General features: G+C 46.7%; 1 protein-coding gene across 1 annotated transcript in view; it reads right to left on the bottom strand.

Annotated features, from left to right (window-relative positions):
- The window catches only part of MAPK13 (mitogen-activated protein kinase 13), a 20,077-nt gene extending 15,348 nt beyond the window's left edge, over positions 1-4,729 (bottom strand). The window contains exons 1-3 of the mRNA XM_011945521.1: positions 4,674-4,729; positions 3,755-4,006; positions 2,908-3,064 (exon numbers count right to left, since the gene is read on the bottom strand). Of these exons, the coding sequence (XP_011800911.1) occupies positions 2,908-3,064; positions 3,755-4,006; positions 4,674-4,729 (465 nt within the window). The remainder of the gene's footprint in view (positions 1-2,907; positions 3,065-3,754; positions 4,007-4,673) is intronic.
- Between the last annotated feature and the right edge of the window lie 10,421 nt (positions 4,730-15,150).

Here is a 15,150-nt window from a genome sequence, read left to right on the forward strand (position 1 = left end):
TTAGCCAGGATGGTCTCGATCTCCTGACCTTGTGATCCGCCCGTCTCGGCCTCCCAAAGTGCTGCGATTACAGGCTTGAGCCACCGCGCCCGGCCCGGTATTTAATACTTTCATATGGGTCAACTAAATGTAATGGCAGGTGGTATTAAGTGCAATGAAGAAAATAAGGCAGAGTAAGGATCTAAAAGACTAGTGAGTACTGTTTGATCAGGGAAGGTCTGTCTGCCGAGGCAACATTTGAGCAACCATTGAATGGGTCTAGGAGTAAGCCCAGTGGACATCTGGGGAAAGAGCAGGTGTCTGCCTTCCAAACCCCTCAGGGGACACTTGACCCTGCAGACCAGGCACCCAGCCTCATTCCTCCTGTGCCCATTACTTCCTACTCCAGCAGCCTCTGGTAAGTCCCTCAGGGGAATAGCTTAGAGTGCCTGGGACACCTTACTGACCTCTGGAAACTTTTTTTTTTTTGAGACAGAGACTTGCTCTGTTGCCCAGGCTGGAGTGCAGTGGCACGATCTCGGCTCACTGCAACCTCTGCCTCCCGGGTTTAAGCAATTATCCTGCCTCGTCCTCCTGAGCAGCTGGGATTACAGGCATGGCCAGCTAATTTTTGTAGTTTTAGTAGAAATGGGATTTCACCATGTTGGCCAGGCTGGTCTCGAACTCCTGACCTCAGGTGATCTGCCCGCCTCGGCCTCCCAAAGTGCTGGGATTACAGGTGTGAGTCACCACGCCCAGCCAGCCTCTGAAAACTTGATGGGGTGCTGGGCTTCTCCTGTGAGGCCATCTCCCCAACCTTGTCTCCCCGTTACCTCTTCACCTTCTCAAGGGCAAGGGCTGGTCAGCAGACTTAGGGCTCGAGCAGAACATCCATCCCAGCAGCAAAAGATAAAGTGCCATCAGCCAGGTGCGGTGGCTCACGCTTGTAATTCCAGCACTTTGGGAGGCCGAGGAGGGCAGATCAACTGAGGTCAGGAGTTCAAGACCAGGCTGCCCAACAGGTTGAAACCTTATCTCTACTAAAAATACAAAAATTAGCCGGGCATGGTGGTTTTTGCTTGTGATCCCAACTACTTGGGAGGCTGAAGCAGGAGAATCACTTGAACCCAGGACACAGAGGCTGCAGTGATCGTGCCACTGCACCCCAGCCTGGGCAACAAGAGTGAAATTCCATCTCACAAAGAAAGAAAGGAAGGAAGAGGAAGGAAGGAAGGAAGGAGGGAAGGAAGGAAGGAAGGAAGGAAGGAAGGAAGGAAGGAAGGAAGGAAGGAAGGAAGGAAGGAAGGAAGGAAGGAAGGGAGGGAGGGAGGGAGGGAGGGAGGGAAGACAAGAAAGAAAAGGCACCCTCCCCCACACCTCCTGCACCTCCTCCTCTCTCCCCGCCCTCAGCTTTAGCACCCCCTGGTGGAAGACGGGGGTGGGGACAGCTCTGTGAATCGAGCACCTCTCAGCCAGTCTTCTGGGTTCCAGATGACAGGCTTCTCCTCTTCGCACCTCCCTTCCCACACCGTCCGGTCCACACTTCCCTTTCCACTCCACCCCAAACGCCTGCCTCCCTGCACCCAGCCCACAGGTCAGCCCCCTCCACTCCACCCTACAAAGATGTGGCTGGGGGAAGGTCTGGTGCCCAGGCCTCTGCTCCGTTTGATCTCGGCCTTGTCCTTGGTAGCATTCAGCATATTAATTAATCTGCATTGTCTCCAGTGACATGTCCCTCTCCACCACTGGACAATGACTCTGTAAGGGCGAGCGCAGTATTCTGGCCACTGCTGAGCCCCCTGGCACTGTGCCTGGCCCATTGTAGCTGCTCAGTAAATACCTAGTGACTGAACGAACCAAGGAGTTCTGTGTCTCTTCTGGGTACTACCGACAGGAGGAAGATGCGACTTGAAGACCCAAATGGTGGGACCGAGTAAGCAATAGTAGGGAACACGCTTGGCTAGCCTTCCATGGGGTGGGTATCGGGATGTGTGGCCACTGTTCAGTCTGATACAATCTGTCCTAGGATGTTTCTGACTTTGCTGTGTTCTTCCCTTGCTCCCTGAGGCAAGCCCTAGAGGCCTCATCCTTGTGGGGCCCCCAAGGTCCTAGCATGAGGCTGGACCTTCGTATGGTGGTGAAAGAACCAGAGTGGACAACCTGAATCTGAAGCCTCTTCTCCTGCCATGAATTTGCACCAAACGTCCACTCCAAAGCAGGTTCCTCCCTGCAGACAGCCCTCCTCACCACTCCCGCTGAATGAAGCTCTGCATGAGCCAGATCCTCTCCCTATGGAATTGTCCGCCCCTCCTTCCTTCCTCTTTCCCTCCCTCCCTTCCTTCTTTCCAAGCTTAACTCTAAACTCAGGTCTACAAAGAGGTGTTCCCGAGTGAACTCTAGATCCGCTCACCCCACTAACCCTGTGCATATCCCCCTCTCCCCATGACCCCCATCGCACACCACCTGCTTCCCCCCCACAGGCTTCGTGACGTCCACATTCTGGAAGCGTGCTTGTACTCCTGTGAGACGGTGGAGAGTAGCCAAGTTCTGGGAGACGGGGCTGAGTCCAAATCTCATGCCTCCATTTGTGGCTACAGGTGAGCGCATGTCTCTCAGCTTCCTCATCAGTAAGATGGGAGAATGTCACTTGCATAGCCAGGGACACCAGGAGGGTTTACTGAAGCAACACATGCCAGGTTGCAGCACTGTGAGTGGTGCTCCCTCTGGTCCTTCAGGACTGCTCATGTGTCACCTCCTCTGAGGTCCCCCCGACCTCCTCATGACAAGCCATGCTCACCTGCCTTACCTGGCCTCATGTCCTTCAAGCCCTGTGTACCTGTTCATCGTCTGCCCCCCTCTAATAGAGTGTCATGAGGTTGGCGAGGGTAGGGGCTTTGTCTATTTTGTTCATCACTGAATTCCGAGTACCTGGAAGAGTGCCTGGTAGCCGCTGACTGGCTGAATGGCAGAGATGTAGCAGGGCCTTATCTCCAGCAGCCTTGTTATCGCTGCATCTCTGTCTGTGTGCAGCTGATATGCAGGCCCAACTCGCCTTCGTGCCTGGGGCAGTCTCTGCTCTACTGACCTGACAAACCGCAGTAATGGGGTCAGGTCCTGCCTGGACTTGTGTGTGCGGCCTGCCTCAGGCGGGGGAGGCTGTGCACCCTGGAGGCCACCTCCACAACCTGCCTGTCGCGGGCAGAGGCCACAGGGTCTCCCTGCTCCACCCCTTCTAAGTAAACTATCCAATGTCAGGACACATAGATCCTCCCCAGAAGTCCTATGGACCCTGGTCAGGGGCAGATGACCCCAAACAAGACTAGCAGGGCTACCTGCCATGGCAGAGGTTCAGGCTCTGATTCCAGCTCTAATTTGCTGTGTGACCTTAGGTAAGTCAGACTGCCTCTCTGGATACATTCATTTTCTTTTATATGCATGTAATAAACATGGAAAGAGCACTAATTACTTGCCAAAAGTTGTTATGAGTTTTACATACATGTACCTTAACCCTCCTAAGGACTCTATGAGATGGGTTAACAGTACCCCCCATTTTATGTATAACAATGAGGCACAGAGAGGTGGAGTGACTTGCCCAAGGGACACACAGCTAGTAAGTACTAGAGCTGGGAGTGAAGCCCAGGGAGTCTTGCCCAGGGTCAGTGCTGGTAACCACTATGCTTAGCTGTGCTGGATGATGCTTGTGAAGGGCCAATCTTTCCTAAGAAATAAAATTAAGTAGAAAGAACATTGCGAGACCCTGTCTCTAAAAAAGTACGAGTCATGGTGAGAGAGCTCCAGCACACCACTGCCACTGTCATCCAGCACACCACTGCCACTGTCATCCAGCACACCACTGTCACTGTCATCCAGCACACCACTGCCACTGTCATCCAGCACACCACTGTCCCTGTCATCCAGCACACCACTGCCCCTGTCATCCAGCATACCACTGTCACTGTCATCCAGCACACCACTGCCACTGTCATCCAGCACACCACTGTCACTGTCATCCAGCACACCACTGCCACTGTCAGCCCGAGCACACCACTGCCACTGTCATCCAGCACACCACTGTCCCTGTCATCCAGCACACCACTGTCACTGTCAGCCCAAGCACAGGTGCGGTGACAGGGATGAGCAAGGGGCTGTGGAGGGGAAGCCACCAGCCACCCCTGATCCTGGTGACCACACTTCCCTGACAAATAGCTTCTCCCTGCTTCTCAGGCCTGGTCTTCACTCCCTCACACTTGCCCAGGGCTGCCCTTCCTAAGCCAGGGAGCATCCGGATCCAGCTTTGGTCACCTGGAAAGAGGGTGCTCCAGGTGGGCGGCTTGAGGGCAGCACAGCTCCCGTGTGACAGGCAGCCAGCGGCAGCCCAGCTGTGATTAAGCTTCCTGTTTCAGAGCAGCCTTGCCTCCGCGTAACGCCCCACCCCGGTAGCTGTCAGTGGCCTCCAGGATAAAGTTTAAACTGCTTAGTCAGTTGGACAAGGCTTGCCCCCATCTGGATGGGCCCTGCCTTTCTTGCTAATCAGATCCTCCAAGATGTCTGTGCCCAGGCAACCTCCATTCTAGCCATCCGCAAGCGCACCTTCCTCATCCCCATCACCGCATCTTTGCTTGAGCTGTCTGTGACCTGTCTGGAATGCCATTCCTCTGCTTTGCCAAGGACTGGGGGGAATCCTTGTTCACAACCTGCTCAGCAGCTCTTCCTGGGCTGGCTTTGCCAGGCCACTCTCATCAGCGCCCATAGACTTGGAATTCTCAGTTAACTTTCAAACAAACCTAAATTGTAAGTTCATGAGTGTCTTATTTTTTCTATCCTCCTTACCTACTTGGTGATTAAGGTAAAGCCTTAATCCATTCAACCAAATTTTGCCAGGCACCTCTCAAGACATTGAGAATACATGGACAAATGTCACAGTTCCTGTGTTCAAGAAGCTCCTATCTTAGTGAGGGCGGCAACAGGAAACAGTAACAACACTTGTTGGCAGGTGGGAGTGTAAACTGGGGCAAGCTTTTAGGAGAACCATTTGGCAATGCTGCCAAAGTGTCAAAATGTGCACCTTGTTAATCCTGGTAATCCCGTAGCCATCAATTCAGTGAAAACACGAAACAGCTGAGGGACATACACTTGTCACCGCACTGCTCATCATCTGTATCAATAAAGAGAAGTTTCCAGCATCACGGGGGCGGCGGGGTGGAGGGAGAGGAAAAGGAAACACTGCTTGGATAAGTTGTCTCGGATTCGGAGAGTATGTTTGGGATGGCCTGCCTTAACAAATACAGAGTAAGTGCTGAGGCTGAAATTCACTTGGCCGGTGGGGGTGGCAGGAGGAGTGAAGGTCCTTGTCAAGGCAGAACGCTGAGCTGTTTCACACACATGCCATATTCACTTCTGATATTTTAGAAATAGAACATCATAGATACTCATCATCACGATGAAAATGGTGACAAAAACATAGTTCTTACTATGAGCCACACACTGTTCCAAGTGCTCTATGTTGGTTAACGAATTTAACCCTCACCACAATCCTGTGAAGAAGGCACTATTACCAATATCATCCCATTTTACCGATGTGACAACTGAGGCCCTGAATGATTAAGCAACCTGCGGAGGTTATACATTGTCAGTGGTGGAACCGGCATTAGAACCTAAGCTGTCTGGCTCTTGACAGCTGAAGCCCTTTCATGCCCCTCTCTGATTCCACGCCCTCTCCCTCCCTAGAGGTGACCCCTCTACAAGTTGGTGTTTATTCTTCTTATTGTCTGCTTTTAGTTTTACTGTATATGTATGCATCTGTAAACGGTGTCGGATAGATCGTTTTGCAGCCTCCTTTTTCACTTAAGGTTGTTGGTGAGATCTGCCAAGATGTTGAGTCATCTCTCAGTTTCTCAACCTCGGCACTGCTGACACGTTTTTGCTGGATAATTCCTTGCTCTGGGGGCCGTCCTGTGCGTTGCAAAATGTTTAGCAGCATCCCTGGCCTCTGCCCACTATTACTCACCATCCTCACCTCCAAGTGTGACAACTAAAAATGTTTCCAGACATTGCCTATTGTTCCTGGGACAGAGACAAAATCAGGGGTCTGGAGTGGTGGTGGGGGGGGTAATCATTCTAGTTCATTTGTCTTCACTGCTGTTTAATATTTCATTGTATGAACACATGCTGCAGTGTATTTCCTATTCCCCGATTGATGGAGTTTGAGGTTTGTTCCCATTTCTTTCTGCTATTACAAATGATGTTGAGTGAAAAGTCTCTGTACTCTGTTCCTTGTGGACCTAAGAGAAAGCTTCTAGAAAGTTCTAGAATAATTACCTAGAACTGCAGCTATGTACAGCTTCTGCCTTTACTGAATCCTGCCAAATGGACACCAATGTATGAAAGCTCTACAGTTTTTGTATGAGCAAATTCATTTGCCTTTTCCTGCACGATTTCTAGGTTTTGGGACATGCTTTGAAAGCCTTTCTCCATTTAAATCTTTGATCTGTCTGGAAATGATTGTGGCTGCAGGAGGAAAGTGGCTATCCAGCTGTTTCAACATCATTTGACACAGATCACTGAATAATAATGAGTTTTAAAAGCAATGTATTTTTCCAGAGTTAGGAAAATTTCTAGGAGTTACACCAATCTGTCAACACCTATTGTTTCCAGGTAGTGGGATAATAGATGTTACCTACCTACATTTAAACATTTTCAACAATAAATATGTTTTGTGTCATGAAAGAATAATAGTTAGATAAAGTAATGTGGTAAGTGCTTTGACCCTAGTATGATCAGCACAAGTTACATAAACACTTGGGGGGGCACCTGACTCAACTGCAGGCTGGGGACAGGACTGGTTGAGTGGGGGCTGTTTCTTCACCGTGAAGCAGGGTGGGGCTTGTTGAGGGCACAGCAGCCACTTGGCTGTGCCTCCAGATAGGGATACTCCCCACCACAAGCACTGCATCAGCAACCATGATCAGAGAGTCATTGCCTGTCTCACCGGGCAGAGCTGTGAGTGGCTGAGTTTCATCAGGACAATCAGCTCTGTCACACTTGAGCAATGGTCCAGGGGAAATGGGTCTTCGTGTAATGGCAGTGGATGGTGACCTCACATCTCACACTGGAAACACACAGTGGAACCAGCTGATGAGGTCGAGGTAACCCAAGAGGACATGCAGCCCTGGACACCACGAGAAATTCTATTGTCTCTCAGTTGAGTGCCAGGGAGGTGGATCAAAGGTGCACCAGCCCAGAAATGGCCTCCACCAACAGGTGCTTAGAGGTTCTGTTCTAGGGGTGCCAGCGAGATGGTACGGTCATTGTTTACCACTGCCTTCTCCCATGAAAGCAACGAACAACTCCATGGGGACAGGAATTTGACTTTTATTCTTTCCCATATTCCCAGTGCCTGACAGATGGAAGGTACCTAATAGAAACTTGTAGAATGGCTGAATGAGGGTGCAAGAAACCATACTGCCTTCCAATTCTTTCTTTTTCCTTGCTATTTTCATTTTAAAGTGGCAGATGGATGGGGACACAGTAGGAATTATCTAGATTATGGCCATCAGCCACTTCCAATAATCTTTTGGTTCTTGTTCTAATTCATTAAATTGCTGTGCATCCAACTTAAATTACACAGCAAGACATAACAAGGAGAATCAGAAGCCAATTCTTCTAACACGTGTCTCTTTTTAAACAAGGAAATTCCACACAGCACCATTTCTTAGGCAAGGCAGATAACCCATACATATTTGGTTTCTTTCTTTAGATGATCTTTGCTTCTAAAGACTATTGATTGTAAAAACAGGAAGCAAAAGACAAGGTGATCTGCAAGGGATTAAAAGCCGATAGTCATTTACAGACTCGGTCAATAAGGACTGAATGCCTACTGTGTGGCAGGTACCAAGCTCGGTGACAGGGACAGCACAGTGAACAAGACATGATCTGTCCTCAATGACATGCAGCCTTAAGCCAGTATTTAGCATTTTCTGTTATGCTCAGGGCTTTTCATATCTTAACTCATTTAGTCCTCACAACCCTACAAGACAAGACTCTGAGAGATTAAGTAATTTGCCCAAGATCATACCAATAGGAGACAGCAGGGCTGCGATTCGAACAGCCCCACTCTCTACTGTTGGTACAATCCTGGGCAAATTACTTAGTCCCATCAAAGGTTCCAGAGCCTGTGTCCCTAACCTTTATATGTTTTTCCTTTTTGAGCAGGTGGTACAAACAGCAAGCAATGATAAAGCAGTGTGATCAGTGCCACCACTGATCATTCCAGAAGATTAAGTGTGCACGCAGATGGCACACCTAATCCAAGCTTGGGAATGGTCAGGGATTACAGAGGGAGTGATGTCAAGGCTGAACAGAAGAACGAATACATTAGCTCAGAGGAATGAGGAGGAGGAGAGGGTTCTAGAGAGGGACTATCATGCACAAAGACCAGGAGAGAGCAAGAGCACACAATGACCTTGTCCCATTACAGCAGTGCTATAGAGGACAGCCAGAGGAAGTGTGTTAATCTTCTAGGACATACAAAGCGAGTGCTGGCTTAAGACCTTTTGGCTGAAAGAGGGAAAAGGTAGTTCCTCTTCAGAGGACTGGAGGTGCATTGCTATCCCAGCTGAGAAGCGAGGGCAAGGGGGCTGGGACTAGGGAGAGAGACCCAGTGCGTGCTGAACGAGATAAGGCACCAAGTGCCTGGCTGTGGCTGCCAGGGACTCCTCCCCAATTGGGCCAGCAGCAGCCAGAGAGTCCTTATGGAAATTATGCTGAATTAATTTTTTTTTTAATTTTCTTTCAAAAAACCAAAAGAGGTATGTCTAACACCAATGCTATAAAACTCTTTGGAACCAGGAGTCTTTCAATGTTGATACCAGGATAGTCTGTTGAATCTAGCCTCAGTTGTAACGTCACTGAGAAAGAGACATTACTTGTGTAGAATATGCAAGAATGTAAATTGCCTAACATATAGTAACAGTTCATTAAAATAACTACTTTTTAGTAGGGAGGTAAGGAAAGTAGGGGGAAGGAGGTGCAAGAAGGAAGGAAGACAATAGGGAGCCAGGTCTGTCCTGCATTGTGGAGGTTTCACTTCTTAGGACTCCAGGTGTCCCAGGGTCATTTGCTCTGTCAGCAGTTCTCAGCGGGTGCACTGACATTTCTCGGGCCATTTTGGCTATCATACTGATCAGGAGTATTACTGCTATTTGAGTGTGCAAGGGCCACTGTGCAGAGTGGGATTCTTAACAAGAATTGCTTCACATGACAAACATCCTGGTGGACATTCATGAAGGTGGAAAAAACTATGGTTATCTGAGCCTAGACTGTAACTTGGTTTTACATATAAAACAAATACTTTTCTGCATATTAATATACTTAAATTTCCCAGGATCACAACTGCGTAAATCAAAAAGTTCTCCAGGCTGGGCAACAGACTGAGACCCTGTCCAAAAAAAAAAACAAATTCTAATTTTTTTTTAATTTTCCCAAGAGTTGCTTACCAGTTTCAGAAAAATCATGACTGACGGCAGTCAGCCATGGTATTTGAGTTGCCAAGACAACACAACTGTATCAGTACGCCTTTGGAGCTGTCATATTCAAGGTGATTCTATGTATAGGTACAAGCATCTAACTACTTTATTATATCTTTTATGTAGTTATGCTTGAGCATTTTTTTTTTTTTTTTTTGAGACAGGGTCTCACTCTTGTCACCCAGGCTGGAGTGCAGTGGAACGATCATGGCTCACTGCAGCCTCAACCTCCAAGGCTTAAGCAATCTTCCTGCCTCAGCCTCCTCAGTAGCTGGGACTACAGGTGTGTGCCACCATGCCCAGATAACTTTTTATTTTTTCATTATTTATTTGAGACAGTCTCACCCTATTGCCCAGGCTGGAGTGCAGTGGCATGATCTCGGCTTACTGCAACCTCTGCCTCCCAGGTTCAAGCAATTTTCCTGCCTCAGCCTCCTGAGTAGCTGGGACCCAGGCCTGCGCCACCACAGCTAACTAATTTTTCTATTTTGTACTAATTTTGTATTTTTAGTAGAGATGGGGTTTCACCATGTTAGCCAGGCTGGTGAGTGATTCACTTGCCTCAGCCTCCCAAAGTGCTGTGATTACAGGTGTGAGCCACTGTGCCCCGCCCCAGTTAACTTTTTAAAAATTTTCTGTAGAGCCGGGTTTCACCATGTTGGCCAGGCTCATCCTGAACAACTGACCTCAAGTGATCTGCCCGCCTCAGCCTCCCAAAGTGCTGGGATTACAGGTGCGAGCCACCATGCCCAGCCAGCACTTATATATGGAAATGTATTAGTATTTTTCCTTTGTCATTTATATTAGATGATTATATTTTCCTTTTTTTTTTTTTTTTTTTAAGACTGAGTCTCGCTCTGTCGCCCAGGCTGGTGTGCAGTGGCACAATCTCTGCTCACTGCAAGTTCTGCCTCCCGGGTTCACGCCATTCTCCTGCCTCAGCCTCCCAAGTAGCTGGGACTACAGGCACCCTCCACCATGCTCAGCTAATTTTTTTTGTATTTTTTAGTAGATATGGGGTTTCACTGTGTTAGCCAGGATGGTCTCGACCTCCTGACTTTGTGATTCGCCCGCCTTGGCCTCCCAAACTGCTGGGATTACAGTCATGAGCTACCGTGCCCAGCCGATCATTATATTTCCTTTGAAATTGTGTGAATTATCTATGAATTTCACCTCAGGATTATAAAAGAGGTATTATGAAATACTAGTTATGCAAAGGGTAATGGATCTGATAAGAGTTCAGAACCACTGGTTTTTGTTAAGAATCCAGGCTGGGTCTGTGGTTTTACATCTTCTTATTTTTTGCTGCAACTGACAATCAAATGGTGGTGGCATAATTTTTATTTTTAGTTGCAAAACTGAAGGTTACTTCCTTAACTTATAATAACTTCTAAACAAAGCACTTAATTGAACTACTCAAATAGGTCTGCAATATAACATTATCCCACTGGCTATGAGTACTTAGACCACAGCCTATGGCTTCAATAATGGGTTTTCCAGAAACTGCCTCAGGAGCTCTCTTCCCAGTTGGCTTCAGAGGCACAAACTGTTCCCAGATGCAGAAGGCTGCAAACTCCCCCTAACAAGACAGCCTCGATGTCCAATGTCAACTTGTGAGATGTAGACTAACCAGTATCTTAGGTGTCCACAACAGGCACATTGAGGTTTGTTATTTCATTACTGGTCTAAGAAAATCTTGTAGTCATACCCTCAGTTTAATTACCAGATTTTCTGTCTGTGGATAATGGCAAAGAGCTTCTGAACAAAGGATAACTTAATTTACTCAACATCTACATCTACTGTTTTTTTTTTTGTTTTTTGTTTTTAAAGAAATGACCTTAATTCAGTACCAAACATATTTTCTTCTAAGCGAGTCTCACTCTGTCGCCCAGGCTGGAGTGCCGTGGTGTGATCTCGGCTCACTGCAAACCCCGCCTCGCAGGTTCAAGCAATTCTCCTGCCTCAGCCTCCTGAGTAACTGGAATTACAGGCGCCTACCACCGAGCCTGGCTAATTTTTTGTATTTTTAGTAGAGACAGGGTTTCGTCATATTGACCAGGCTGGTTTTGAATTCCTGACCTCAGGTGATTCACCCACCTCGGCCTCCCAAAGTGCGGGGATTACAGGCGTGAGCCACCGTGCCTGGTTGCCAAACTACCTCTTTAAATTACAACAGGCTACTGGGTATTAACTTTTTTTTTCAAGAAAAGAGGCTTTGGTGTTCTGCAAGACTAGGAGGGATGAAGTGTTAGATTCGTGGTTTTCAACCAGGGATGATTTTGTTCCCCAGAGGCCATTTGGCAACAACATCTGGAGACATCTCTGGCTATCCCAACTGGGGGAAGGGAGCATGTGTGCTACCGGCATTAGTGAGTAGAGGCCAGGGATGCTGCCTAACACCCTACACTGCACAGAACAGCTTCCACAACAAATACTTATCTGGTCTGAGATGTCAATAGTGCCAAAATTGAAAAATCCTGCTTCAGATTCTTAAAATACACCCTTCTACTGAAGAAGAAACCACCAAATCCTCCCAGCTGGGTGGAGAATCCCGCTACAAAGTCCTGGTGCAGCTTTGCTTGCCAGAGGCCTAACAGCTGAGGACGATTTCTCTCCAGCAACTGTTCTCCTGCCTTGGAAGGCTCTACCCTGGCAAAACTGAAATTTGAGGATGGTTCTCCAGGTCACAGACTTTAAACACCTTTCTCATTAAGAAACAATAGAAAAAGTTTCTTCTGATCACAAAACAAAACCCTCAGTGTAAAAAAAGGCATACATTACAAAAATAGCATAAAAAGTAAAGGCCATTGGCCAGGCGCGGTGGCTTATGCCTGTAATCCCAGCACTTTGGGAGGCCGAGGCTGGTGGATCACGAAGTCAGGAGATCGAGGTCATCCTGGCTAACACAGTGAAACCCCATCTCTACTAAAAATACAAAAAATTAGCTGGGCGAGGTGGCGGGCGCCTGTAGTCCCACCTACTCGGGAGGCTGAGACAGGAGAATAGCATGAACCCGGGAGGCAGAGCTTGCAGTGAGCCGAGATCGTGCCACTGCACTCCAGCCTGGGCGATGAGCAAGACTCCATCTCAAAAAAAAAAAAAAAAAAAAAATTAAAGGCCACAATCCCACCATCTAGAGATGGTTGCTCACAGTTCAATGTATATTCATTTCCTAGCCATACATTATCTATCAACAAAAAAGGGTGCCAGGGCACCATAGTTTGCCACTGACTTTTTCTCCTTGCTGGATGGTATTCCACTGCACAGATGACCATCTTATTCAATCAAGTCCTTATTCATAGATATGTGGGTTACTTCCAGTATTTTGCTGTACAAAGAATGTGACACTGAAAACATTCTATTCTGTGCACCTAAGACCTTTTTTTGTTGAGACAGGGTCTCACTATGTCACCCAGGTTGGAGTGCAGTGGCACAACTATGGCTTACTGCAGCCTTGAATTCCTGGGCTCAAATCCTCCCACCTCAGCCTCCCAAGCAGCTGAGACTAACAATGCATGCGCCACCACACCCGGTAATCAAAACAAAATTTCTGTAGAGTCAAGAGTCCCCAGCTATGTTGCTCAGGCTAAAGGCTTCAGAGAAGTGTATATGCTAAGTTCAAAGGGCATGTACATTATTAAAACATATCTGCATGATAAATAAAAGGGGTCTTTATTATTTGCATATTCATTAACCAAGTCCTTGCAGCTACCAAATTGTATACAGAAGTGAAAGTCATCCCCATGTGAAAACATTCATTAACGAGCTATTTATAAAAAGTTAGTCTCTCTTTGCTTCCTAAGTACCTGAAGCCAAAGTATTTATCCTGCCCACTGTATTCTGGTCTTCTGTTCGTCTCTATGGTTATATTGTAAGCATATGACAAACGACACAAATAGAATGCAACTTACTGGCAATAATCACAAATCTTGCGAATGGTGGTGGATTTGATGAATAATGCTAGAAAACTGCTCAAACCTTAAGCAAAAGCCCTAAAAAGTGTGGGTGACAGACTCAGACCAGTTAACAATAAAAGGAAAGTTGAGGAGGGGTCACTGATACTTATAAAAAAGAATGTGAATATCAAAATATCAAGAGACTCTGAAAACTGATGAAGCCATCAAATATTTTTGCAAAACTTCCTTCTATGATCATGTTGCAAAAACCAAATAAGATTATTGTAAGATACAAAATCAGTTTCACTTCAAAAACAACCTAATTTCCTTCTTTATTTGTCAGAATTAATATATCTTTAAAATTATGAACATGCTTTTATCATTATGTTCCATTTTCATGATTAAAGTTTCATTCAGGCTTCCCCTACCCCCAGTGTCCACCACATTCTATGATATTTTGGTCCCCATTTTAAGTGGTTTCACTTCAGGGGAGCTTTTTCTGGTGTCAACTCTCCTTGGGCTAAGCAGGCCCTCTTCTCAGAAGCCTAGGAGGAAGGCTGCTCTCATGTCTGGTATGTGAATGCAAAATACTCCCTACAACTGTCTGATTCTTACCGGAGCTAAAGGACCCCATGTAATAACCGGGGCCCTTTTCTCTCACCTCCTTACAAAGTCACTGGGGATGGAAAGGAGACTATGCTTGGTCTGCCTTCTATCACTGCCTTCATTCCCCGCTGCCAGCCAGGGCCTAGACAAAACCCCAGCTCTCAATATCCTCACAGGCTGAGCCCCACTGTCCACCCTGGGACACCTGCTGGGTGTCATTCCAAGGACACCAAGAAAGGAAGCACATCAAGCAAAGTCCCTGAGAAATCAGCTCTGAGACCTTGTGGCTCTTTCATCCCGTGATGCAATTCAGTCATTCTGAAGAGTATTTTCAAGGACCGTAGCCAGCTAAGAAAAAGTCATAAAATACATTTGCCTAAAAGCTTACAAACAATGTACATATATATACACAAACCCAACCTTCTCTCTGGCAGTTTTATAATAAAAATATATGGCTTATAGTCTTGAATGTCACAGATGAAGAAAACTTGAGCTTCACTGTATAGATGAGAAAACTGTAGCCCTGGGACAAGGGTCAGCAGACTTCTCTAAAGGGCCAGATGGTAAATGGTTGACATTTTGGAGGTCCTATAGTTTCTGCTGCAACTATTTGCCTCTGTCACTGTAGCACAAAAGCAGCCACAGACAATACATAAACAGATGAACATGGTTCTATTCTCATAAAACTTTATTTATGGATACTGGAATTTAGGTTTTACATTACTTTTTACCTGCTAAAAAACTACTTCTTTTTGTTTTTCTTTCCCAACCATTTAAAAATGTAAAAGCCATTCTTAGCAGACTACACCAAACGGGTGGTGGGCCAGATTTGGCCTTCAGGCCACAGTCTGCTGAGCCCTGTCATTTTGGCCACTCTTACCCTCAAGTGTAGATAAGACAGGCCCCAGTGCTTAATACCTCGTCATTTGCTCCTTGCTTTACCCATCCACAGCAAAGACCTGGATACTCTTCACCAAAAAATGTACAACTAAGGAGCTTTATCAACATTTTCCAAATGTTAGGAGTAATATTAAGATCTGTCAGACAAGTATGCCAGGTCACAGTTTAAAGGATACTGATATAATGCCATATTGTGCATTAAATAAAAACAAGAGGAAAATATAATAAACTTGAGAAACTCACTG

The sequence above is a fragment of the Colobus angolensis genome, unplaced genomic scaffold (assembly GCF_000951035.1).
Source record: "Colobus angolensis palliatus isolate OR3802 unplaced genomic scaffold, Cang.pa_1.0 Scaffold24, whole genome shotgun sequence".
Lineage (NCBI taxonomy): Eukaryota > Metazoa > Chordata > Mammalia > Primates > Cercopithecidae > Colobus > Colobus angolensis.